The sequence below is a fragment of the Nelusetta ayraudi genome, unplaced genomic scaffold (assembly GCF_046127955.1).
Source record: "Nelusetta ayraudi isolate G7.1 ecotype Tasmania unplaced genomic scaffold, CSIRO-AGI_Nayr_v1 ptg000026l, whole genome shotgun sequence".
NCBI lineage: Eukaryota > Metazoa > Chordata > Actinopteri > Tetraodontiformes > Monacanthidae > Nelusetta > Nelusetta ayraudi.
In genome coordinates this window covers 11,697,004-11,724,951 of record NW_027466076.1, presented here as the reverse complement: position 1 = coordinate 11,724,951, position 27,948 = coordinate 11,697,004, and the positions used below count along the sequence as shown (strand labels likewise).

Here is a 27,948-nt window from a genome sequence, read left to right as displayed (position 1 = left end):
AGGGGAGACAATCACGGTAAACAGGTAAAACAGGTGGAGCAGCCGTCGAGTGAGGCGGCGGCGTGATGAGGAGGAGGAAGTGCAGGGAAAAACCTCCCTGTGGAAGCAGCAGCGACTCACTCACAAGATTTCCCATCTGCTGGTAAAAACACTGTATTTAAAATTTGATTGTTAGGAAGCTTAGCCTTATACCTGAACTACTGTGGATTGTTGTTGTTGTTGTTGTTGTTGTTTTTGGACAGGCCCACTATGTCCCCAAAAGGCTGCGATCGTTGGAGTTTGATGTGGATCCTCTTGTTTGATGCCGCAGCTCTTTTTAGCACAGGTAAGACGAATCAAGCGAGACAGGCAGAGCAGTAAAAGCATTATTTTTCGAGCGAGTTTCGAGCCCTTGGTCTCTCTTTTGTGTTGGACACCTCTTTGCTGAGGCTGTTGGCCTCGCGGGTGTTGCCTGTTACCATGGCGCTCAGCGCTCATCCAATCAGGTTTCTGAAATTACAGCTAAGAACGACTGCCGAGGCCCCAGAGTGCTGTTTCCCATTTCTTTGTCTTTGTCGGGGCCCACCCCCACCCACCCAAGTGGTTTCATAAAACAGATTTTTCCTACATTGGAAGCTCCCTTCTATATCAAACATAAAGGGCTTCACAAATATATTAGACCGCCTGTCTTGAAAACAAGAAAACATAAATATTCCATAAATCTTGTTAAAAGCAAAGCACATTGTTGTTATTTATTTGTCAAATAACTAAAGTGAAAGGATTAAATAGTCCTGAGAATTTCTCTTTTCATATGCAAATACGATCCCGTTCACTGGGCCTCTCTGAAAAGTCTGAAATGAATCCAGCATATCAAAAACTAAAACTAACTTTTCAATTGAGGAAGGCAAGTACATAAATAGTATACCACATATTAATAAACAAATAATGTGCTTTACTTGTTTCAGTTTTTTGGAAAAGCGAATACGAAAATTCATGGACAACAATAACCATTGTATTTAAAATGAACAATATCATTTCAGTTTAGGAGCTTCTATGTCCTGGTGTATTCACCATTACAGAGACCAGCACTGTTAATTTGAACTTTTACTGTATATTTGTTATCCACAGCATAAAAACATAATTATGAACTAATGACAAAAGGCAGAAGGAACCTTCTGTCCTCATGGTGGACAAAAAAAAAAAAAAAAAAGTCTCTCAACCAACTCGTCCTTTATTACTGCATCGATCTTAAATGCACAGGGCTTCTCTTCAAACAACTATATCTTTGTGGACAGACTGGGACATGCCAGACATCAAATATATTTCCCACCCAGAGTGTTGCTTGTTCAGTACTACCTTAATAAAAATAGTGCTCTCTCAATTAGCCTCTATATTTTTATCCTGTACTTTGCATCCATTTATAAATGTATTTATTTTTGGGGGAGGGGCTTTGGTTTGGTTTTGGCTTTTGTTTGTTGCTTTTCCCCACATTCTGCTTTAATGAAAGAAGCAGGAACAATAATAACCCTGCAAAATGAGTGCATGGAAAGCATAAAATGAGGCTGACTGACGTTGCAGAGAGGCTTTGTTGAAAGCAAACAGCCCAAAATGCATCCTTGAGAATTACAGCCTGGATTAAGAAGCAGCTTAAAAATGGGCCTTTGATTAATTAAAGTGCGTGTCTGTTTTCTATGTCGGTTTGTTTTGTTCCACCCCGCCCCCCTGCGTCTGGAGAATTCAAATGCGCTCAGGGGATGCAGGTGATGGCCACGGGCACGCAGACCGTCCTGAGGGCCGAGGGAGAGAGCGTGACGCTGGGCTGCAGGTACACGCCCAGCCCCCTCGACGCCGGTGAACTCGACATAGAGTGGTCCGTCATCAACCCAGACACAACCCAGAAAGATCACATGGTGAGGGGGGCGGGGGGTAGACTGACAATACATTGACTGGTGAGAAAACTTGTTTCCCAAAATTGACGATAGATAGATAGATACTGTAGATAGATACTGTGGATAGATAGATAGATTGATAGATAGATAGATAGATAGATAGATAGATACTGTAGATTGATAGATAGATAGATAGATACTAGATAGATAGATACTGTAGATAGATAGATAGATAGATAGATAGATACTGTAGATAGATACTGTGGATAGATAGATAGATAGATAGATAGATAGAGAGATAGATAGATAGATAGATAGATAGATAGATATGTAACTGTAGATTGATAGATAGATAGATAGATAGATAGATAGATACTGTAGATAGATACTGTGGATAGATAGATAGATAGATAGAGAGATAGATAGATAGATAGATAGATAGATAGATACTGTAGATTGATAGATAGATAGATAGATACTAGATAGATAGATACTGTAGATAGATAGATAGATAGATAGATAGATACTGTAGATAGATACTGTGGATAGATAGATAGATAGATAGAGAGATAGATAGATAGATAGATAGATAGATAGATATGTAACTGTAGATTGATAGATAGATAGATAGATAGATAGATAGATACTAGATAGATAGATACTGTAGCTAGATAGATAGATAGATAGATAGATGCTGATCATTGCCGATAGGAGTGCTGTTCGCAAACTGATGTGAAATAAACTTGTTTACCCGTTTAAGTAAAAGCTACATGTACACCCAGGATGGTTGTAGCCACCCCATGTATCTCCCAAAGGAGCACAAATAAGGCAGCCGAACAGTTAGTCCTGCCCCCGCTTTGTGCTTGGCTGGTCCTTGCTACAGCACCAGATGTTTGGTGCCCAAAACACAAACAAAGCAGCGTCAAAATTGTCCCCCTCTCTTGGCAACGGAGAGGATTTCTCTCTGCCCAGCTTGAGCCATCCCACAGTGGCACATACAAAGGCGACGCCACGTAAACGAATGAAAAAAAGGGAAGCAGCATCTTTGGTTCACTTTCTATCAGAAATCCAGTTTTCCGGTGACACAGACAGCGGACAAGGTGACACAGACAGCTCCACTGCTTGATGTTACACAGTGGGTTCTGTAATGATAACTATGACTTCCTTTTGAAAACACGTCGAATCCATCACTTGATAAAGACCTTGAAATGTCTGAATGATGCAACATTTTTCGACAAGCTCTGCAAAGTAGTCCCGAGCAGCTACGCGTGACTCGTATCACTACGCGTCTTCAGCTTTTGATTTGACTTTAGCATTGTTGAGACTGGAAACGGTACTATTACGTTGACTTGCGTTGACGTGCTGAGTGTGTGTGTGTGTGTGTGTGTGTGTCCAAGCTGTTGCTCTTTCGTGCAGGCTAAATAATTTCCTCTCTGCTCATGAGCCATCACATCCTATCTAGGGCATAGTCCATCATATTTCAAGGTTCAAGGAAGTCTTTATTATCGTTATACAGCCAGCAGTAACATAAAACAATCAACCACAATCATAAAGTAAAAAACAACAAACAGCACAGCAGACAGCGATAAAAAGAACAAACAGAATAATCAATCAATTAATCAATTAATCACTTGTTTAAAAGACTTATGGCAGCAGGGACAAAAGAATGTTCCAGTCTGTTTTTCCGGCATCTTGGCAAGATGTACCTGCGACATGACGGGAGCAACACAAACCCATCAACCAAGGGGTGGCTCTGGTTAGAGGAGACAGAGCGGGCCTTCCTTAGGGCTCTGAGTTTGTACATGTCAGTAAGGTCATTAAGGTTCGTGCCTGCAATTTTGCCACACATTATATACAAGCAAACATTTGTCAATCACCACCAATCAAGCTCTCATTTGGAACTTGGAGCTGCCCCGTGATTGTTTCCGCTAACAGAATGAGCTCACAGATACTTATAGATGGTCCTACTGCTTTGCTTCTGTGGTCTTTCACTTTCTACCCTATTGGTTTTGCGTCTCCCCCTCCAGCTCATATCCTACACCAGCGGCTCTACATACGTCCACGGCAACGCGGGTTTCACGAAGAGTCTGAGCTTCGCAGCCAACGATCCCTCTGCGGGGGACGCCTCGCTGTCCATGGTGCTGCTGACACCCGCGCAGAGTGCTACTTACCAGTGCAAGGTGAAGAAGTCACCAGGAGTCGACATGCTCAAGGTGTCACTGGTGGTAATGGGTGAGTCTGGCCTTGGGAATTCACTCGCACCCTGAGCGACAGCATGGCAAGCAGTCACACGGCTGTCACAGTTATCATGTTTGACACGCCGGCAGCGTTGGTACTTCCAGTACTTTTACACTGCGGCTTTTTTTTTTTTTTTTTTTTTTTTTTTGGTCGCATGTGTGACAGTGTTAACCCTCCTGTTATGTTTGTTTGTGAGGAACAGCAATGATGTTCCCGGGTCAATTTGACCCGGTGCATTTTTAAGTCTCCTGAAGATGTCAGTAACAAAAGAAATCCTAACAAGCATTGTTGATATTTTATCACTAACTCCATTACTAACTATTGTGTCAATATTTAGTGCAATGGTGTTCCTTATCCCTAACAGGGGGTAAAGTGGGTGGAGTCTTCCCGCGAGAACATAAATGGTTCTCATCAAAAATCATAACACCTGCACCTGTGTGTGTGTGTGTGTGTGTGTGTGTGTGTGTGTGTGAGAGAGAGAGAGAGAGAGAGAGAGAGAGAGGGGGGGGGGGGGAGAGATTAACAACAGTACCCGAACAGTATCTATGTAATATAAATATGCAGGGGGTGGTTGCAAATATGTGAGAAAAAACATTTTCATAATATATGTTGTTTACACGAATTAAGGCGAGCAGAAGAAGTTTCATACTGAAAAAATATTTTTAACTGTATTTCCTAGATCCTCAAACTTTAAAACGGGTCAATTCGACCCGCAACATAACAGGAGGGTTAAATGTTAGAGGGAAGTTTTAGGTAGGTAAGTAATAACATGTTACCACAGAGGGGTAGATGCCTTGCTTTAGTACTTGGTAGATTTTTCAGGTATCTGTACTTTACTTAAGTATTTCTTTTTGTGACGACTTTTTACTTTTACTCCCTTCATTTGTACACAAATGTGTACTTTCTACTCACATTGGAAAACATGCTTGTTATATTTGTGACAAGATCAATTTCTGTTCAAAGTAATTCTCTTATTATTTATTATAGTTGTTGATGCCTGAAGTGGAGCTATTTGAACTATGCTGTAGTAGTATAAAAGTGGGTGATATTTTTAGAGGGGGACTATTTTCCAGTATGTCGACATGTTGAGTATGTTCAGTGCCTTTTTTAGTACAGAGAAAAATAAACATGTTGACAAAAACATTGACTAATGTTACTAAATGTGTCAACATGTATGGTTTTATTAGTCGGGAAAAATTACTATTTACTTGAGCACATTTCAGAACATGTACTTTTTTACTTTTCCTTCAGTGAAGGAGTAGAGTCAGTACTTTTTTTTTTTTTACCATTGTATTTCTTTTGCACAAATATCCATACCTTTACTTAAGTACAGAATCTGAACACTTTGGCCACCTCTGCATGCTACATGTTAATTCTTTCCTCTCTAGATAAGCTCAAGATAGTTCAGTAGTTTTAAAAAAATAAATAAAAATAAAATACCCATAAATTGAACACCAAGGAATCAATATTGTAAACAAAACTGCATAATAAAAAATAACTAAGAATAATGATGTAAAGGAATATTATCTAAATTAAGTTCTCAAACGGTTTCTAACGGTTTTTAGTATAACTTTAAGCTGAGAAACATGTGGAGGCCCACATGTAGCTCTGAATAGCTACAAGTGGCCTCTAATAGCTCTGAATACTAAAACGAGGGTTTTCTCAAAGGCCACTTCACAAAACAACGAGAAGGTCTGTGCAGAGGAAAAAAAAATGAAACATTGCTTTCTAAATGGGATCTCAAGAACACATTGTGTAAAGGTGAACTAACGTGATACCCTGTAATTTGAGTTTACCTTTGAAGTTTTACCTTCAGGAGCAAAACACAACTCAAATCTGTGATTTATTTTTTATTTTTATTAACACCTATATACGGATTCAGAGCTTGAAGAGTTGAGCTGAAAGATTCAGTGAAGTTGAAAGGAAGCCATTTGTCATTGTTCTTAAATCTTATCACTTGCCACAGGGTTAAAGTAATATACAGTAGTTCTACTCAGCTTATGTTCCTGCAGATAGTGAGAAGAAGTTATGCAGGAGGATGCTGAACTTTACGGCAGACCTTTCCAGTCTGTCAACACCTGTCCTTTCTTTTCTAAGCAGACAAACACCTCTCCCTTCGAGGAGGTCTGTGTCAGCTTGTTTTGATGTTCATCAGAGGTCGATTGCTGCGTGTTAACCTGACAGAATGAAAGGCACTCCAGAAGAAAATAGTCCTTTTTAACCGGAGCTTCAGTTTTAAAAAGCCCCAACATCAAATATGTGAAGATGCTTCAAATATATGAAATATACAGTAATCTACTTAGGTCCAAAATAGAACTTTTGTTTAGTCTATTCCTATTCAGGGTCACGGGGGTCTGCTGGAGCCTATCCCAGCTGTCTTAGGGCGAAGGCAGGAAAGGTACATTCAAATGTAAAAAGTTATATTCAATTTTGTACAATATATATATTTTTAATGATCAGAACAACGCACGCGTTGACTCTCTTCCGCTGTGTATGTCCCATGGTGCGTTCCTTACTGGCCTGTGTAGCTGCAGTCACGCATCACAACAAGGAAGCAAGGACTGTTGCCCACCCCCCACTACAACTGTTAACACACCAGAGCACAGCGAATGCAATGAGCAGAAAATGTATGAAAAACAAAGCAGCGAGCCCGAAAAACAAACTGGGTAACGGGAATCTGGTGAAGACAACAACTCCACCCCGGACAAGGTGATTGTTAAGCCTGATAACTTGAAAAGTACTGTGTGGCGCTTTTTTTGGATTCTGGTCAGTTGGAGGTGACAACAAATCCAAGGCTGTTTGCAAGTTATGCAATGCAGAGCTGGCAAATCACTCTACTACCACAAATCTGAAGCTGCATTTAGTAAATGTGCGCCCCCTCCTACCCCCCAAGCCCCCCCCGAATGGAACAAAGTCGGTGAAACAACCTAAGCCAACAGCCTTTTACACCCTGACCGCTGTCAGAGTGTACATTTTTGCATAAGTTGCACTGAAGCTTGAATTTTGTCTGAAGACAGAAAATAAATCAGCGTTCGACTACCAGTGGTCGATTTTCTTGACATTTGACTGTGTGCGGTGGATATACAGTGTCTTGTTTTTACAAGGGGGTAGAGGGGGTGGGGGGGTATGATAATATAATTATAATAATAATTATAATAATAATAATTTTTAAGACCAAAATTTGAATTTAATTTCCGAGTGATGTTACCAGCCCTACTCCATACAGTCATGATATTAAATCAGATTTGCTTTTCTTTTGTTTCTTTCCACTAGACATCATAGTCTTGCACGGCCGGTGCGCCAAAACAAAGCGGCTGCCTGCTGGTCCTCAGTTTAGGTGTATGTTGTTATATTAGCATTTTGTTGTGGCTTGTGGGGCATTGGCTCTGGCATATGTTTGAACGCATGACCATAAAAACACACCCATGCAACCAGTCAACTAAACTCGGCGATGTCACTAGTTCTCTGCAACAAAAAAAAAAAAAAAATTCCTGAATTATAATGAGCTACATTTTCTACACGGCCTAGCTTTGAAGAATTTTTTAACAAATATAATTTTGGACAGTGTATTGGACCTACAACAAGGGGGACAAGCCAGTCGGGAAACAAGCCAGCGGGTGCAGGACAGTGAGGGAAGGGAGAGGAAAAGGCCAGTGAATTGTCCAACAGCAGCAGCTAGGAAAGAATGGGAGAAGTAGCTCAAGAGCTGGAGGCCGTGCTAGCCGGCGACATAGGCAAGAAAGAGGAAGCATTGCCTACAATCATCTGGACCATTGGGGCAGACCCCTTTGGGACAGAACAGAGAAAGGCCAAAGCCCCACAACAGGCAGGAGAGAACAGACGCTCAAAGGAGACTGCAAAAACCTGAGGTGACATGACGAGGCTGAGGAAGACCTTCCTCCAAGCGCCGGACTGGGAAAAACAAGGAACTTGATTTGGGAGGAAAGCAGTGCTCCCCCAAGGAGCCAACCATTTCCTTTGATGACAGGGAGTCCCAATGGCAGGAGATCAATGACTTCAATCGGAAGGCCACGGGAAGATCTGCCGCAGAAATGAATCTTGTTCAGTGCAGAAGCCTAGACAGGGAGCCGTACTTGCAATTGGCTTATAGGAGGTCCCATTCAGGGAGTTCAAACCATCTAAGTCCAGAAGGTTAGTCCTAAAGCGGGGTCGTGTTCAAGATCGCTTCTGGTTTAAGATAGGTGAAGAGGTGATACCAACTGTATCTGAGAAACTTGTGAAGAGCTTGGTTAAGTTGTACAGAGTGGAGTTGAATGACATGGCAAGTGTGAAGGAGATGCTCAACCAAGCAGAAGTGTGGCTAAAAGCTCTGGAGAAGAGTGGACTTCCAGGCAAGTACACGGCACGGGGCTATCAGCAGGGCACTCTGCCAAGGCTGCTGTGGCCTCTGCTTGTGTACAAGGTGCCCCTGACAACTGTGGAAGCTTTGGAGAAGAAATTTAACAATTTCCTGAGGAGATGGCTGTCATTCTCAAAAAAACTTCTGCTCGATTTGCCTGTACAGTACGGGGAGCAAGCTGCAACTTCCAATCACATCAGTCATGGAAGAGTACAAGACAGTTTAAGTCCGGTCGGCCATGATGTTGCGGGACAGCGAGGATCAGGGGGTGTAGCAGGCAGATATACACAGATAGACACAGTCAAGACAGGGCAGAAGTGGGATGTCAGCAGTGCGCTGAGGGACGTGGAAGAGCGGTTAAGGCATGCAGACATCGTGGGCACAGTGAACCGAGGAAAGATGGGCCTTAGTTGCATTACACGAGCAAGCTGGAAAGAGGCAAAGGCAATGAGAGGAAAGGCATGGTGCAGAAGGAGATCTGGGCAGTAGAGGAAGAGGGCAGACAAGCCAGGGCAGTAGCCATGAGCCAGCAGGGCAACTGGACCCAGTGGGACAGTGTGCGGGGAAGATGTCTCACTTGGAAGGACATCTCAAACATGGAGGGTCATCAGATAAAGTTGATGTGCTGCCAACACCATCAAACCTCCACAGGTGGAGGGTGACAGAGGATCCTAGCTGTGCGCTTCGTGGAAAACCAGCAAACCTAGAACACATCATGTCTTCCTGTCAAGTAAGGCTAACCGACGGGAGGTTCAGATGGCATCACCATCAGGTACTGGCGCAACTGGTCGATGGACTGGAAAAGGAGAGGAAGCGGCTGACCTTCAACACCCAAGCCAAAGGCCCTCGCTTTATTGCCTTTCTCGGGCCAAGGGAGAAGGCAGGCAAGGAGGATGGGGACACAGAGATCCTTGGCACAGCAAAGGACTGCGAAATGAGAGTTCACATTAGAAGACAGCTCAAATTTCCAGAAGAGATCACCATCACAAGCCTCCAGCCAGATATTGTGCTCTGGTCCCAAGCTTCCAAACAGGTGGCTCGTATAGAGCTGATGGTGCCCTGGGAGGAAAGGATTGAGGGCAAATGAGCGCAAGCAGGGTAAATATCAGTCCCTCATCCTTGAGAGCCAGCAAAGCGGGTGGAGAGCAGGGGCTTCCCAGGAGAGTCCCTCTGGAGAGCACTGGAAATGCTTGAGGTCAGAGGGTCAACCCGCAAGAACCTGGTGGAAAACATATCAAAGCGGGCAGAGGCTGCATCCAGGTGGCTTTGGCTGAAGAAAGGTGAACGGTGGCTAAATCAGGCTAGTAGGGGGGAGGGGAGGCAGAGCTGAGTGGGGAAGACCTGAAGGGCTGAGGGAGCAGTTCCAGGACGCTGGTTGCGCTGTCAAGCCCCACAGAGGTGTCGTGGGCTAGTTGACGAAATACCAAAGATGTGGAGTGCCCACTTGAAAACCCTATGAAGCCACAAGGTCTGAAGCACGCAGCTCTGTGTTTAGCTGACAGGTCAGTCTGAAGGGAGCCACTTTTATGCCAACCATCCCACGCAGGCGCGGGACGTAACTCCTGCCAAGCGTGGTTCCTGCGATACTCTTATCGTGTTAGGACATTTTATTTATGACAGGATTATTTAGGGTTGTGTTTTTTTTTTTTAATCTCGTACGTGTGCAGCATGATAGCGACTCAGAGTTTATTTAGCATTTTCAGAAATAATTTTACACATCAGGGAGATGGATCAGTGAACGTGTGCGTTTAGCAAAATCTGTGGGGAAATTCGTTTCATATTTAAAAATGGAAAACCTTCACCGTGAGTAAAGCTAGCCAGAGCTTTAAACAAGCGTCAATAGATGTGAACGTCAAAAAGAAAACTTCATGTTTTGCGGCTAATGCCAAGAGGCCAGTCCTGAGCCAGCAAGTCGCAGTGTTGTTAAAAATAATCTTAGAATTTTCCAAAGAATGTTGACATCTTCAGGGGCCTTTCACTTCTTCATGTGAAAAGTTTGAATTCAATTGACCTTCGGGACTTCTTATGGAAAACGCCACATTCCTTTTACTGCAGTTGCTGCCAATACATTCTGCCAATTCATCAGTGGCAGCGCGCTGCGTTTTCTTTTGTGGAAACTAATGCATTTGAAAAGGCCTCTTGAACAACAAATATATCACGACTCTGATGTCAGCCACCGCCGCTGGGACCAGGAATGGGTCTTCTCATATTAGCCTTGATTTTTGAAGCTCTTGTTTTCAAAAGACAACGAATGAATGCGGGGCTTCCTTTTGTTGTTGTTGTTTTTGTGTGATTCCAGTGAAGCCATCGGTGCCCAAATGCTGGCTGGAGAGCGAGGATCGGGTCGGCGAGGTGGTGTCCCTGCGCTGCAAGTCGGAGGAGGGTTCCGGCCCCTTGACCTACTCCTGGAGGAGGGGAAGCACAGGAGCAGTCCCTGAAACGGCCACACAGAGTAAGCGTGACCTCTGTTGACGTCATCGGGCTACTACAAATCAGACCGACAGACCTGCCCGACGTGCGCGCGCTGTAACGATCCCCTCGGACCTCGGCGTATTCCCGCTGTGAATTGTTAATGCACATGCCCATCAGGGGACACCTGAGGGAGCAAGCGTTAGGCAGCTCAAGGCTGCAGGATTTTTTTTTTCCTTGGGGATTTATGGGATAATCGCACCCCGAAGTTTGATTGGTCCCTGCTACTTCTCTTTAAATGTCCAAAAGGGTTTTGTGGCTCCCAGTGTGTTCTTTTCTGGGGGAAACGGGTCCAAATGGCTCTTTAGGTGGTTAAAGGTTGCCGACCCCTGTCCAATGGAGAAAAAAAAATCTCGCATGAGGGTCTCCTCTCCTCTCTGCTCCTCTCCTGCAGCTGCCTGTGACTGGAGGCCGCCTGTGACTACTTTGGGGCGGGGCCAGGGCTCACGGTACATATGGAAGATAATCAGTGCCATCTGGTTTTGAATCTGAATTTCGAATACTTGATTTTTTCCAGCATCAAAACCAGACTTTGAATTTTAAGAACTATCAAATTTGTAGCACTGAACTTTGTCATGCATGTGAATTGCTTTCAATGTTGAAATAAATTCAGTGTAAGAAAAGAAAAAAAAAAAAAAAGGAAAAAAGATGTCTCTAAATATTTCGTTTTTCAAAATTCATACACAAAACAAATTCAGTGAACCTTGATCCATCATGCCCTCAATGTAGAAACCAGCCTGCAGATTTAATTCACATGTTTTGGTTGTGTCCAAATCTTTCTAACTTTTGCACTTGTATTTTTAAAGCCCTTAGTGAGATGTTTGGAACTCGGTTAGACCCCAACCCAACCTGCGCCCTTTTTGGGCTAACACCTGAGGAATCTCGAGCTGTCTTACCTGCTAAAGCCCACGTTGTCATAGCTCTTACTACACTCCTGGCACGACGCTTGATCCACTTTAAATGGAAGCAACACACTCCTCCATCTTTCTCTCATTGGATCAAAGTTGTCAAATTAGAAAAAATCAAATATGCACTCAAAGGGTCCTCCCAAACCTTCCTCAAGGTGTGGAGACCTTTTCTTGATTATTATGACTCTATACAAGAACCCCTTGATAATGAGTAGGATTAAACTCTCACATGGCCTTTGCTATGAATGTGTGTGTGCATGTATTACAGGTACGTGTGTGTATTCACGCATACACACAGATATGCCCTCCTCCTGTTTTTCCTTTTTCTTTCTTTTTTTCTCTCTTTTCTATTAGAATTCTCCCCCTTCTTTAATCCTATTTACATATACAGTATGTATTTGATTATTTTATTGTTATTGTTTACTTTATTTAATTTTATTTTTACTCTATTTATTTTTTGATTGTTTTACGTAGTTATCTATTTTTGACCTGTAACCTTGTGGGTTGGTGTGTGGGGGGGGGGGGGGGGGTGGGAGCCCAGCTTGGAGCTGGGATATGGAGAACATGCTCCAATCTAGAGCAAAGTCCTTCTAAAAGATGATTTAACAGATTTTCCTAGGAGAAAATAAACAAAAACAAAATACAGAATTAAAAATGGAAACGCAAATCTATGACTGTAACAGCTGATGTTTGAATAGTGCAATTTGTAATAGCAAATGCTTCAGATACAAGAATAATTCAAAATCCAATGCCTACAAATTTTGAAAAACTGAATATTTAGGAGACCTCAGGAAGAGTCAAAGAAATGTGTTGGTTTTCATTCATTTTAATCTTGGTTGCTAAAGTTTTATAATTATCATCCTTTGTGGGGTTTATGAATTACAAATTGAGTCTTCTTTTTTTTTTTTTTTATTAAAACACAAAACTAGACAACAGAACTAATAGAAAACAAATATTTGTCAGGCACAACCTGACTGGCACCCCAGACAAAAGTAGCAGTGGTGAATAAATCAATAAAATTTAATATAACTAAAATTATAAACCGCTACAATGTGCGTCTGTTTCCAACTTTGTAGAGGCCCGCTGTCCTCACGCAGGCAAAACGCTAGACCAACACTGTTAAAGCATTGCACTAAAAACCACTTAGTTTAAGGTCAGGAAATGATTGGTTTGAGTTGAGGTTAATTAAAAGGTTCCTGTTAACTTGAAGTGTGTAGTGTATTTTTCATCTAGGACTGCAGTGGAACAGCTTCACATGATGAAAAAGTAATCTATGAAGGTTGTGAAAATGCATTTGGCCCCCTGTTTACAGCTTGCTGCTTTATTACTGATGATTTGTTGGACATTGGCATGGGAAAAGCAAAAGTGGTCTCACAGACGCCTGAATGAGGGCATTGCTGCTGTCCTGATAGAGGAAAGTTGGGCAAGCAAAAGTCCGGGAGGATGGATTTTTGGCATTTCTGGGGGAGTTTGCATTATTTTTGGAAAACATTGGACGCATGAATTTTGCATCATGAGTCCACTCTAGTCTTTAGTAAATATTTCAAAGTACATAAGCTCCCCAAAGTTAATGTGTCAGGGAGACAGTTGAGGTCGGATGGGGTTTTTATTTCCTGGCTTTAAAAATATGACTGAGATCATCGTCTCCTCCCAAAGGTGGAACGTTTGTTCCCGCTTGTTTTAAACGATAGCGATCCTGCCGAGGTGCAGAAAAAAAGGTTCTTTATTCTGTAAAGCGATCAGCAGCTCCATGCCTGTTTGACTTCACCCTGGATAACTCTCCACATACAGCAAAATGAAAAGTGGAACATCCTCGTGTTTATGGGCCATCATCTGCAACAACCAGCTTTAATAATCACCTCCATTTGGACTCCAGTTTCCTTTCTCACAGCCTCGCCTCTGCCCCTGCAAACGTGTTTCGTCTGTGTGTCTCCCCTTCAGACAGTATCACCGGGGAGCTGACGATCGGCAACCACTCTCAGGGCACCGCTGGACTCTACCTGTGTGAGGCGAACAACGCCGTTGGGGTCGAGCGGTGCAGGATCATCCTGGGCCTCAGCAAACGTGAGAATCACGCGAACCTCGAACCTTCCCATTTGCGTGCATCGCACACGAGCAGGAGAGACCTAACACGTCGGGCTTTTTAAAGGTCCAGTGCACAAATCTTGGCCTGAATTACGATTTTCTGAAGCCTAACATACTGCCCATAAATACATGAATAAAAGTGTATATTCACAGTACAGTAAAAGTCATTTGGTTTTCCTACCCTTAGAATAGTTCTCATATATAAGAATATACACGCAGCAAGGGCCTTGCTCCTAGTTAGCTACCCATCTTGTGCTGGCAATTTTATGGAAGTCTGCCTGACAGTGCCCTAAATAAGTAAATGCTATCAGGCAGGCTTCCCTAAAACATTATACATACTAGACCGTTCCGTTTCTTTGTAGCTGCACTTGTCACTGGGACACTGATAGTTGAGCAACCCAATCACGTTTTTAATGAGGGCAGGAGGTAAACAAAAAAAAAGACACCCACCTAAGACGAGACAAACCTTTTGGTCTTCTGCTTTTCATCACTTGCCTCCTGCTGGTGGGTTTCAAAGAGGCGAACACGGCGGTGTTGAAAGGATTCCCCGGCCATTTGTGCCATTGTCCCTATTAGCTTTACAAACTGCAAACGAGACGAGCTTAAAAGGAAGCTACATTAAATAAGCGCACTCATTAAAAGCACCTCAGAGCAGCTAAGAACAAGACAGATGCTGGCGAAATACCAGAGCTGCCCTTGCAGGGCATTAAGTGCAGCGGTAGGGAGTCTTCCATGATGGAGCACGAGGATAGCTCATCTCCAGGCTTTGGGATCCAGCAGCCCCCCCCCCAACCTCCAGATCCATATAATCAGTTTGTCACTGTGCGCCTCGTGATCTGTGGGGCAGACCTTCATTTTACATCTTGTATAGTCCATAACTTGCAGTCCAGGTCTCGTATTTTTTGCCTCTGGCAGGGAACAGTTCATCTATTTGAAATGCGGAATGCCATCCGGACAAATTTTCCAACCAAAGGCTCCGCTAACCTCACGTGGCAGATAAATGTCAGGGCCCGTCTGGGGAAACGGTGCATAGACGATGTGTTGAGTTCGGGTGGAAGGATCGTGCGCAGAGCAGGTTGGAACAGGTGGAGGAAAGTGTCGGGTGGTAAGTTGCGATAGGAGTCAGCAAGAATGAGAGGAAAAGGGTTTTCAGGCAACTTTTTACTTTCACTCCCGACATTTGGACACAAATATCTGGACTTTCTACCTCTTACATTTGAAAAATATGCTAGTTCCCTTTGTGTTGAAAAGATATAAAATTCTGTTAAAAGTGATTTACCTATTAGTGTAGTTGTTGCTTGAAGTTAAGCTATTTGCATGACACTGTTAAATATAAAACTGGATAATATTTGAGAGGGAGATTATTTTGGATATGTCTTCTTAACAAATGTATTGTTGCAAAATGTGTCAAATTTGCCACCTCTGATCAGAGGGACAGGAGTATATGTTGCCAGGCTGAGATGGTTTGGACAGGTCCAGAGGAGGGACAGTGACCTGGCAGACCTAAAGAGGAGTTTCAGGAGTAGTCGTAGTACTGGTTTGAAAAAGGACATGAAGTCAGTTGGCGAGATGAAGGCAGAAGGTCAAACTGCAAATGGCTGCAGCAGAGGTTTATGTTCTTTTCAAAAGCCATTCAATGGTTGGGTGAAAACTTTTTATTGATTTTTTTTTTTTTTTTTGTTTGGATGGAGAAAAGCTGTTAGACAATCTTTGCTCTACTTCTGTTGTGGTTTGTTGTGTCAAAGCTAATCTTCCCTCCAAGCTGGACTTCTTTGGACTACATAGTAGAGCTCTTTTATGTATTTTACACAGCGCGCGCACACACACACACACACACATACACACATACACACATGCACCAACACACCATTGGGCTGCTGCCATACAAGGCACTGTCACAGCCCAGTGGGAGCAATTCACTCTTCATTGTCTTGCCCAAGGGCACTTGGACATTTGGACAGGTGGAGCTGGAATTCAAACAGATCATTGGATGACCAGTGTAGCCTCGGTATTGTGATGTTATCCAAAGTAAATCAAACAAAGGAAGAGAAAGTGTGAAAATAAAAAATCATTGCAACTTCTCCTTCAGTCCAAGACAGCTGGGACTGGCCCTAGCGCCCCCTACGACTCTAAGTGCAGGACAAGCAGTGGATTGTTTTATTATAACTCAAGGTAAAAAACAAACAAAAACAAACCTGCTGACATTTGGGCAATAGGTGCTTTTCCATACCAACGGTGCATCTGCATCAACCTTAAAGGTCAACCAAAAGCCAGCAGCCACCGCACTATGGGCTGTGAATGATAGAAGATGCAAAAGATTTTCCTTAATTTCGTCCTTTTTCTTGGCAATATACGCAAGAAGCCAACATCACGTCGTTTATCTGTACTTTTCCAGCCCCAAACAGGTTTGCAGTGATAATTGGCACCACTGTGGGTTCCCTGCTCCTCATCTTCGTCCTGCTAGTGTACATCGCCATCTTCAGCTGGAAATTGAGGAGCAGACTTCACGATGAGAAGGAGTATTCCAACGAGATTAGGTAAGGTGGGAAAAACTGGGAGGTATTGGCAGCATGACAGTTTGGTGTTTGGGCTGCATCGAAAAGTAAAATGGACAAAACACAATCTAGTACGAGTAGTAATTTAAGCCCAGAAAAACAAACTACAAAGCAAAAATAAAACTCCTGTTGCAGAGATGTTTGGAGGTTTACGCTGAAGGTAGTCATGGTAACAGATGTTTCTGTAAATAGGCAGCCACTGCACTTTTAGCTTCCCCACTCAAAGCAGGAGAGGAAAATAAGTAAACAAACAAGAAGAAAATAAAAATATATGAAAGAAAAAAACCTCGAGAAGATAGCGAAGTCATTATAACTGTGTCTTGTAAACAAACAACACAAACTAAAGGCATTCTGATAAAAGAAAGTGATAAAATCCAGGCACAGAACTAAAAAAAAGGAGGATTAAACGGTTAAATTTAATACATTTTTCTCTTTGAAGTACAAGTTTACAAGTGCTTTTATTGTTCTAAGCACTCTGTAATGCAGAGAGGCACCACAACATCTCACAGTGGCTCCACTGTACCCGGACACAGTGGAAACGGAACATCAAGGCTAATAAATCACAAGGCAGCAGCTGCTGATATTGACCTATCGGACTGAAGCTACAGCCACCGGAGCTGATGTACGTATCTGAAAAAGTGTTACTAGACTTCCTGGCCGTCCATATTCTCATCCATGTCCTTTCGGATGAATCTAGATGACAAAAAGCAGAATGGCTTGTGACGTAAGAACATTTCAGTAAAAACACCAGAAGCAATAAGGACCTGGTTGACGGGAGGAATTTCTCTACCAGGTTACTGGAGACTGGTCCGTTGTACCTGTTGCACCTTGATGTGAGATACTTACAGTAGATATTTAATCCTAAATGAAACAAGAGAGCAATCTCGGAGGGGGTCGTTTCGAATGATGCTGTTCCGTCAAAATTTGAATGCAAATTTCTTCCTGCACATTAAAAGGCTTTCAAATAGGTCCAATTTTTTTGCGCCTATTTGAAAAAGACACAATTTCAGATAAAGCTGTTTGCATGGCTAAAAGAATATTTCGGCTCCCATTTACATGCAGGTGCACTGGATGCACACTCAAATTACTGTGTGCACAGATGAATTTCCTCCTCTGGCTCCTCTGCAAAACTGTCAGTCAGAGATCCCGAGAGAACCGACACAGACGCTCGGAGAACATGCAAACATCTGCGGAGAGAGTCAAACTGACAACCTTATCGCTGAGGCAACAGTGCGAACCATCGGAGAGAGGTCTGATTCACAAAATCTAACTCGGAAATGCCGCTCGTATCAAATGCAGAATGCAGTCAAAACAAACACAACATTAGTATTCGTGTAAACGTGCTGACTGGTTAGCCAAGAGTGTCGTAACGCTGTCATCACCTTCGGGCGGCACAGCTTGAATTTCTTTGGCTCCATTAACGGCAGCAGTGTGTTGGATTTGGTAGCAGCGCTCTCTGTTGCAGCGAGTTGCTTTCACGTTGAGGCAGCAGAAAAACTCTTTATCTGTCTCCATCTGGAAAACATCTGAGCTTTGTGGGTCTTAAGCGAGGATGATGATAAGACGGATGCCTTTCATTCTCATTTTTTATTTTTTTTTGGTGGCCTTCAGAGACCACATTTTATTTTAAAGACAAACGATCTCGAGGAACAGGCCTTAAGAGAACTTCTAATACCTTTGCAAAAGGATGAATTCATTAATGATGCAACTATTGTGCTGTGGAACTCAGCATTTGAAGAAGAGAAAGCTGGGGGAAATTATGCAAGTTTATTGAAGGTTGGAAGGACTTTTTGTTTTGTTGATATTGTTACGAACTACTTAGAGTCTAGGGGAAATGGTTAGTAACAAACAGGACCACCAAACAAGTTCCAGGAGCAGGTTACAAACTTATGATGTTTAATGGTTTAACAAAAGTAATAACAACAACAAACAACAGAGGAAGGGCAGCGGGTGGCGCCAAATCAATAACTTAATATAAACAAAGTAGTCTCCTATTGAGACCCGACACAACCGTCCCCAAAAAGGGACGCCACCCATAAACCTAAACAAAAGGCTACATAAAAACATTGGGCAAACTAAACCCCAAAGAAAACCAAAACTAAACCTAAGAGCCCAGAAATTCCCCAACAAACGGTTCTCATTTCAGTGCTTCACGTAGCTATAACAAACACGAGAATCAAACAGGGTACGAGTGCATCACAAAGCTAGCACAATACGAGAGTCAAACAGGGTACAAGGGCCAACAGCCACGATCAGACTGCCGCCCCTGCGTTCAGGATCATGGCAGCTTACATGGCTTTGGGGATTCCGTCTCACGCTGTTGCACAGTTGGCTGCGATCAGCGAATCACGGTGGGCGGAGGCAGGAACTCCCCCCAGTTGAGGCAGCTGATGATTGGGGAACCACCTGGCGAACAGAGTTAGGAAACACACCCACGCCCCAACACACGCACACAAAATACGGTACCCGTAAGTTTTGAGTTGACATTCACTAACGGTGAAAAATATGAAATACCGGTAGTGAAGGTATCGCCTCTACAGTTAACATTCAAATGGACGACCCTTCAGTTTTTGGCCAGTAAAATGTAAATGTACATCGGGTAGGACACTGCATGAGAACTACTTTAATGGCTCTGAACCAATCATCCACTCCGATTGAGCAATTTGTTGCACAATGACAGTGAAGTTGCTTTACCTTCAAGGTGGCATCTCCCTGGGCAGGTGGCTTGGACCGCTGATTTTATTGTACTTTTTCTTCTTATCACCTGCGTAAATTATAAATTTTAATGAGAGTTGGTTTGCTGATGAAATCGCATTGCACCGCGTTCACCCAATATTTCATTGCATCTGAAGTGAATACTGAACAGGTCAATGCGGCGACTTCAAAGAGAATAAATCCTGGTGTTAAACTGGGTTACTCAAGGCAGAGTTACGTTGAACATATTAAAAAAAACTAAGTGTTTATTGCTCCGTTCGAAATATACCCCGAGGACTCGTTGCACGCTCTCTCCTGAAATAGCACCGATATCACAAATCAGGGGCAATATTGCTTGTCACGACCTACAGAGCATTTCCATGGCATTTCACTGCGAGTAAGACGAGTTCACAAGCAGCAGTGATGGCAATTGTCAGAACTGGAACAACCGCCCACGCAAAATTACAGTTGCTAATGCAGGACTGGACATTTAAGGGAGGGCCTTAATGAAGGGTTAACTGGGTTCTGCAGATTTCTTGCAACTTGGTTTGGTAGTTAAATTTTCACCAGATGACATTGAATACTTCAAACAAGCCAATAGTAAAGTAATTTTAAATGTACTATTCCTATTTTGAGTTTTAATTGATAAAACTCTGATGGGCAGGTTAGCGATTACCAAACACAGCCATGGGTAAACTACGGCCTGGGGGCCATGTGTGGCCTGTTAAGCTTTTTAATCCGGCCAACGGAACGTGAATGTGAGAAATTATATTAATGGTAAGTAAGTAATAAAATAGCTGTATTCCATCAATTTCTTCAGTGTTTTAAGAGTAATTTCATGTAATAAATAATAATTAAAGCTGCAAGCAGTTTTAACTGGACTGAGCTGCCGTGGCTAACACTGACCCCCGACACATGCCGACGCCCACCGATGACCCCTGCAGAGGAATGACCCTAGTGGATTTTCTTTACATTGCTGGAAAAGTCACACAGATGTGGGTGGCAGCTTTTGTTTATGTAGGTGGTGCTGTAGAGCCAAATGGGTTCATTCGTCATGTTTGTGAAATGTTTCACCAGCCTGGACCTGTGTGTCAAATTTGGTGAGTTTTGAAGTATGTTTAGTGGGTGAAACGTGAACTGGAAGAAGTCTTGATAATCATATGTGTGAACAAACGATGCAGATTTTGCAGTTTTCTTTTGTTTTTTGTAAAGGCTATTGAATGTAGATTATAGGCCTTGATGAGACAAGCTCATATGTTTTTGAATGATGTCTGTTGCACCTTCCAAATGCCAACAGCTGCCATTTGAGTGTGTTGCTAAAAAAAAAAAAAAAAAAAAAAGTCAAGGAAAAAAAGACAGAAGGAACTGCAGCTGCTCAGTCACGTCTCCCCCATGGAGCAAGAGCAGAGGCTAACGGTTAGCTTCGTTTTAAAACCTGGTAAACAAATGCTTCTAATGGGGCCATTCCTGCGTCAAAACGAAATATATTGGTATTGTCTTTTAGCTTAGGCCTTGAGGAATCTAAATGTGTAACATTTAATGGAGTCAGAATAACGGTGTAGGCATGGCAAGTAAATGAACCGGCAGTCATGCAGACTCCATTGCAGGCTCTTTTTGCAAATTTTGCTGTGTGGTCTTTGAAGAACTGCAAAATGAAAAGGGTGTGTTTTTATGAAATGACCTTCAGGAGACTTTTGTTCATCAAAGTGTTTCCTGGCACATACTGTAGTTTAAAGAATATTGAACGTATGGCTTCGGAGTGGGAGGCGTTTAGAAATTGTATGGGAACGGTTTTGCTATTTTTCCTTCTACAGGTGGCGCTGTTGGTCCGATTGGGTAAATTTTTTACAAGCAGAATGTTAGGATCTGTATTCACAGTTGTGTCAAATTTCATGACGTTTGGACACTGGCGTTTTTGTCAACACTTGTTCTATTTTGCACACTTTACCTCACTTCCGGTTTTTGTGGTGTAAAAAAGTGCTTTAGTCAATTGTAGAGCTTGATAAGACAAACACGTGAGTGTTGTTTCCATGACAGTAGCTCCTTCCTAAGGAAAATAGGGAGTTTATGTCGGTTGGCCTGTGACCCATTTGTTTACCCAAATTTAAAGGATCCTAAAAGAATAACTGGAAAGACGTTGCCACTTCTTTTTTTTTTTTCCTTTGATTCTTGTCTGTCTTCTACTAAATTTTCAAGGTATTAACACCAATGGTTTTGGAGTTCTGGAGTTGTAAGAAACTTTGGTTGTTTTTTTGGGGGGTGGGGGGAAGAAGAAGGGAGGGGTTGAAACAAGTGGAAATATCTCACTTCCTGTTTGTCGAATCCGAAATGTTGGTCTTCAGGCCAGGAATATGTGGGTTTTGGTCAGATGTCTCTATGACCTTCCTATTGGCACCTCAGGGCATTTTAGTTTTATGGTGTTTTTTGAGTGTGTTACGACTTTAAAGGCCTTTAAATTGAAAATGGTTAATTGCATCAAATCAATTTTGATATTTTTTCCTTATGAAGATCTAGTCTGTGTAATACTAAAGTTTCTTCCAACTTCCAACATTTATGGTTCTGACAAGTGAAAATAGCTCAAAGGGGTCAAAAGTCAGAGTGTATGAATTGTAGGTCTCTATACGCATGCTGCACACATGTTTGTTTTTTTGTCCCCATCTCTCTATGACCTTCCTAGTGGCTGTGAGGAGCATTTTAGTTTTATGGTGTTTGCGAGAGGTTTTGAGCGATTTTTGGTGCATTCTGAACTCTAAAGGGCCATAAAATGAAAAAAAAAGACTTAATTACAAAGTTATAAATAACTTTGTGTCATGAAGGTCTTGTCTGTGTCAGACTAAATTTTCAAGCCCATAGCACTTATGAATTCTGAGCCTTATGTTTTGAGTGAAAATAGCTCACTTTCATTATGTCGGTAGTCAAAGGTCAGCATTTATGAAAATTAAGCCTGGATTGGTGCAACACGTGGGTTTTTTGTTTCATGTCTCCATGACCTTCCTAGGGGGCGCTAGGGTGTTTTAAGTGTGGGAGCGCTACTGAGCAGATTTGTACAATTGTTTTAATATTCCATTTTGCCAGTTCTGACCTGCGTGCAAAATTTAGGCGGAAAATGGTGGCAGAATTATAATAAGAAACATACAAAAAACAAACGGGTCTTTCGCCAGAGCTGGTCTTAGCTGTCGCTCAGTCCCGAATAAAGAGCAAAGTACAGTGGGGCTTCAAAGACAGAGATTTTGTTGTAGCGCTTCGTTCATTTTTAATTGACATTAAAGCACAGACTTTCTACATATTCCATGACATGTTGTTTCCCCCTATGAGGAGCCTATGGGTGACTTCATCCACCTGCTCCTTCTACGGCTCCTCTGTCAAATTTTAGAACCCATTGTGGCCTGCGAAAAATAAGTTTGCCCTCCCCTGAGCTAGCATTTCTGTCAAGCAGCACTTAAACCAAATAGTATGTATACTATGTAAGGGTTTCTAAGTTAATCCTAATCGCCGACAATTCTTTTATCGCGCAATTAACGCACACGGTGCTTTTTGAACCATTGGCCGCTCCGTAGATTGTGGAAACGGGAAGTGAATTGACTCACAGCACACAGTCACACGCTTGCAGCCGGCTTGTAAACACAACAAAAAAAAGAAAAAGACACTGAGCGCAGACTAACATGGATAAGGCGTCAATTGTAAATGGAAAGTTCCACTTCAAACGCTTGCCAGTGATCACACTAGACGCGAACAGGCGCGCGGCTCGCGCCATGCAGTTGCCGTTTCGCCGACTGCTCTATTTTGTGCGCGAGCCGCGAGCGATCCTCGTCAATAGTACAGGAAGTCGCTAAAAAAACAACGAGAAAATCCGATGAATTTCCAAAATAAACTAATTTCAAAATAAAAACCGAATGACAAATTTGATCATATTTGTATGTTATATTTGTCATTTGACATTGTATCAGAGTGCGAGAGAGATTAAACAAATACACACACACACAACTGAATGACACAAACCTGTGCATCTTTTGTTTTGTTTTGCTTACTTGTCATTGCTCCAACACGAATAAACATGCTGCATTTGCAGAAAGCAAGTATTTGCGTACTCCCATGTTGATATGATTATTAAAAAAAATGAAAAATTATCAGTTTACGGTAGATTTAGAGCAGATAAAAAATATGCAATTCATTTGCGATTAATCGTGAGTTAACTATGGAAAACCATGCGATTAATCAGATAAATTTTTTTAATCGACTGACAGCTCTAATAATACAATTGAGGCGGAGCACATGCACTGGTTTAAAAGGACAATGTCTCTTTCCTCTATACTCAGTATAGAGTATATCCTCTATTTTGTAGGCTGTAACAACTGCTTCTGGTTGTGAGCCTTGTGAATTGACAATCATTTGAGTTCATGTTCAAAATAAAAAAAAGGTTTCAAGGCCTTGATTGTTCTTCTGACTTTCCTCAGCCACATACACAGTGCTGTTTACACTCGCAAGACTTGCTTGTGAACTCTCCTCGCCTCATAAAAGCAACTGTTTACTTTTTTTTTCATCAGTTCCTCCCCATTCAGTCAGTGACATATGTAAGAGGAGCTGTCTGTTATTGTGTTTGTTATGATTGCCACTTTGTCGTCTGCCCTCCTGTGAGGCTTCAGACAACTTGTCACCGTGGCATTGATCACTCCCGCAGAGGAATGTGTGTACATGCATGTACGTGTGTGTGTGTGTTTGCGTTTGCCCTGACGACGCTCTCGCTCGCAACTATCAACTCTGAACGCCGATTTCAACTGCCAGGTGAACCAAAAGCAAATGAACCCAGCAGAATGAAAATTCTCTCACTGACAATGTTGACATGCACAGCTGAATCGAGTACACTCCAAAATTCGGTTTTGCCGTCCAATCAGATTCCTGCCATTGTCCCAGTTTCCATGCAACTGAAAAAGTCGAATTACTGACTGGTACGTGTCCTCCACAGCTCAGTCCGCAGCGGGCCCATTTCTCGACACAAGAATTTTGGTTTTTGTGCTCTGTGAGATGTTGAATTTGTCTTTCAACAATTGAAAAGAAAAAAAAAAAAATCTTGCACCAAAGAAGGCGTTGCCCGCTGAAAATGAGCGAACGCAGCGAGCGTGTTTCATCTTTGGAAAACCACCTGACTGGTCAGTGGTCAAATCAACATCCAAAGCTGTGAAGAAGTTGTGTTGCATTTCATAACTTGCCTTGTTACATACGTTTGAAGGGTCTTAGTGAATGAACTCACCTTCGCAAAGCCAATGAATTCAATTTCATAAGAGGATATTCTGCTGCAGGACTGCAATTAACCTGTGGCCTGTAGTCTAGTCAATCGATCAGTGAGCTCAGCTTTGACGATTCATGTCCTCCTCTAAAAATATGGAAGCAGATAGTTGCCATAATCCAAATTAAAATGCCCGAACGGAAGCAATGATCCGTTGCATCGCATCCTGCGACGGATGGACTGGTGGCCGACGCCGAACAGCTGTTACTCCACCCATGTAACAAATAGCTTTAGCTTTGATGTTGTGCTGGTGCATCAAGGTGTTCCATAACTGACAACAGGTTGGCTAGGGCAACCTCGTTCGCGTCCGTATCTGGGACGGCAGAATATGCAGCCAAGCTCTCGATCACCTGCTCAACTCGGTCCTGAGAGTCAGATTCAGATACACTATTCAACTCCACCTGGGAAGCTAAATCCAGCAGGGTTTGAACAATTGTGTGGTGTCATACCGCTATACCGTTTTTTTTTGTTTGTTTTTTAAATATACAATATGTATATGTATATATATACATATATATATATATATATATATATATATATATATATATATATATATATGTATATATATATATATATATATATATATATATATATATATATATATATATATATATATATATATATACATTTATTAAATTCACAAACATTAGAATTTACACATAACAGGAGACAAATGACACTTGGCGTCACACCGCCATACCCACAGCGGAGGTGGAGAGCTGCTGACGTCACTTTCCTGCGCCGCGCGCTTACTTTGCGATTGCGATTTGGTTTTCGAGTTGAAAATGCGTATAGCAATATTCATTCACCATTTTAATTATGAGTCAAATAATGCAGCTTCGTTCTTAAAATGAAAAAGCATTTCTGCTATTGCATTTTAATTTTCTATTATGGTAACTATCTGCTTCCATATAAAAAGGGATTGAATGGTTATGCAATGAAAAAAAAAACTCGTTAGTATTTCTGAAGAGGCTGTGGGATAAAGAAAAAGCAGAGAATTAGTGTGCAAGTACTAAAATATTAAGTTGAAGGTCTTTGAATTCAGCTCAAATCTAAGAATTAATTGCCAATCAACATCAGGCCGAACTGTGTGTTTCAAATGGATCTAAAACAATCAGTTATTTTCCCCAAACACGCTTGTCAATCAGTATGGCTCTCAAGAGCATATATGATCAATACTGGCGGGACAAATAAATAAATAAAAAACCAAAAAAACCTACTGCACCACAAACTGGATCACAGGGTCTCTTAGGACGCATCTTTCTGTGCCAAAAGTGGTATATGGAAGTGACAACGAACATCAAGCTGGAACTCGCTGAATTCGACAAAGGCAAATTTATTCCCTCAATCCAGCAAAAAAAAAAAAAAAAAAAAAAAAGTAGGTGCGGGAAAATGCCAGAGTTGAACGGCTGTGAGGTTGTTTTCAACTGAAGCAGATTTGCGCGCGGCTGAAGCAAAGTTACATGGAAATCGAAACAAAAACTGAAGCAAAGTAGCTTCCGAGCCCGAGTGTTGGCACTGGTGTCGAGGATGTGAGCGTCTTTTGGCCCGTCAGTGGAGGAAATTTTATCCCGCCGTGCCGAGGAGAACAGGGAGGGAGAGACGGACGGGGTCTCGATGGGAGCCGACGCTGCTACAATGGGCAGGAACAAAAGATTTACACCGCGCACCTCCTGCCTGCAGCCCTGAGTTATTGCACCGAGGGAGCCTGCGCAGCTGCCGCGGTTGCGAACAGGGATACAAAACACTGGGAGGTTCAGGATCACAGACTGGGAGGGCAGCTACGCCTTGACTGCTGCTGAACCAACCAGGGGCGGATCTAGGATTCTAAGGAGATCAGGGGCTTAGCCCCTGAGGGTGCAGATGTCAGGCGATCGCTGATCATCTGAACGGGCAGGCGGGGCAGCCAGACATCCAATGCGTGGCGCACAAAGACAAAAATATATATATATATATATATATATATATATATATATATATATATATATATATATATGCATCTTCCCTTTACCCGTGCGGCTGGGTCTTTTTACCCAGAGTTGTTCTCTTCTTTCACCACCTGTCCCGGGAAAAGTAAAATCTCTTCTATGGAAAATTACTAAACCTCACTTGATTTCCGTCTGTGGTCTAGGCTGCTTTCCTGCGCATGCTGCCACTCTGGTGAATTCCAGTACTGCACATTATACTCAGACCAGCTCAGAAGCGAGATGCGGGGCTCTTGAGAAAACATCCGGGGGCTTGAGCCCAAGTAGCCACCCCCTAGATCCGCCACTGGAACTAACGCATCCATTTCCAATCAGAAGAAATATTTCACATAAATATTTGATGTACAAAAATTGACCATGGGATCTTTTTTTTTTTTTTTGGTAAATGCAATGAGGTTTGATGTGCTTGTTTGTATTGTGGGGAGCCACGGCAATAATTGGATGATTCTATGCATTATTCGCATCGTTCATATTTTCCAATCTCACTGTTTGTTTTCCTTGCAGACGAATACAAACGTGCGCGCTCTGACAGCAACACGTGTGCCAAGCACGACCCATGAGTGGGAAATGAGTTGGAAGTCCATCTTTGTCTTGTATTTGTCCGCTTGCGCAGGTTTTCAGGAAGAGTGCACGACGGACCAGTCACCAGAGCCCCACTTTGTGACATCACAGTGGTGGTACAAGGCGACCTCTAACTGCAGGTCGCCTTGTACCACCGTCTTTGTGTCTCCTTTTGAACATGTGCAATGCCAGTTCAAGCAGAAAGCTAACACAAAACTAAAACAACAGGACGCCTTAAACAGAGGGCTAAGTCTCCCGTTTTTCTGACAGTTTTAATTAATCATAGGAAGGTGCTCGAATTAAGCCCAGCTGGAAAATCCAGCTCTGAAAGGGAATTGGGGTTCGTAGTTAGTAACTCCATTCTCATTTCCATCCATAAATTTTGGCTTAAATATATGTAATATTACACCTTTTTCTTTCTTTCTCTGCGCAATGCAAAACAGGGAGGATGCTCCGCCCCCCAGGAGTCGTTCAGTCAGCCGCCAGACTAACTGGAGCTCCAGCTGTCACCTGCCAGTCGCATACAGCCCGTTGGCCGCCGTCGACGTGAACGGCCCTGCGGACGGGAGCCCAAACGCGGCCCCTACCGAAAGTCGCGAAGACGCGCGGGTGAGACCGCCACCAGTGGAATACGACAGCCAGTATGGGTACGCAGTGTGACGGCCGCCGGGCAGGGCTAAAGGGTTTCATGAAGCCTGAGGAGATGATTGAGACTGGTGTCAGCAGGGAGTCTTCAGACCCGCCTCACCCACTCAATCCAAAGCTGTGACTGTTAAAATGAAGTGACAAGTTTTAATCCCAATCGAAAGTAGCTTGAGTTTGACTTTCATGTATGTCTAAAGTTGTGTGTCATGATAACTGACATTCAGGTGTCTCATACAGGTTATGGATTCACTGGTTGAGGTTTCACCAGCATGAAATGCTGGGATAGAAATAAACTG

At 42.6% G+C, this 27,948-nt stretch overlaps 1 protein-coding gene across 2 annotated transcripts; it reads left to right on the top strand.

Moving 5' to 3' along the window:
• The first annotated feature begins 35 nt into the window (after positions 1-35).
• Positions 36-27,948, top strand: LOC142890642 (coxsackievirus and adenovirus receptor homolog). Of its 2 annotated transcripts, XM_076029850.1 has the most exons (8): positions 36-142; positions 243-325; positions 1,714-1,889; positions 3,896-4,100; positions 10,766-10,918; positions 13,785-13,907; positions 16,324-16,465; positions 27,451-27,948. In XM_076029850.1, exons 1-8 carry the CDS (start codon positions 66-68, stop codon positions 27,665-27,667), a joined length of 1,176 nt encoding a protein of 391 aa, XP_075885965.1. In that variant the 5' UTR covers positions 36-65; the 3' UTR covers positions 27,668-27,948. The 2 variants fall into 2 exon arrangements, with proteins under 2 accessions (XP_075885965.1, XP_075885966.1); XM_076029851.1 differs by lacking the exon at positions 10,766-10,918.

What these genes read in the sequence shown, in the direction of transcription:
- LOC142890642 (XM_076029850.1), top strand. Translation starts at nt 66, where the DNA reads ATGAGGAGGAGGAAGTGCAGGGAAAAACCTCCCTGTGGAAGCAGCAGC. An exon ending in CGCAGCTCTTTTTAGCACAG is followed by an intron (nt 326 to 1,713) that starts GTAAGACGAATC and finishes CTGCGTCTGGAG; the next exon opens with AATTCAAATGCGCTCAGGGG. An exon ending in GAGTATTCCAACGAGATTAG is followed by an intron (nt 16,466 to 27,450) that starts GTAAGGTGGGAA and finishes AATGCAAAACAG; the next exon opens with GGAGGATGCTCCGCCCCCCA.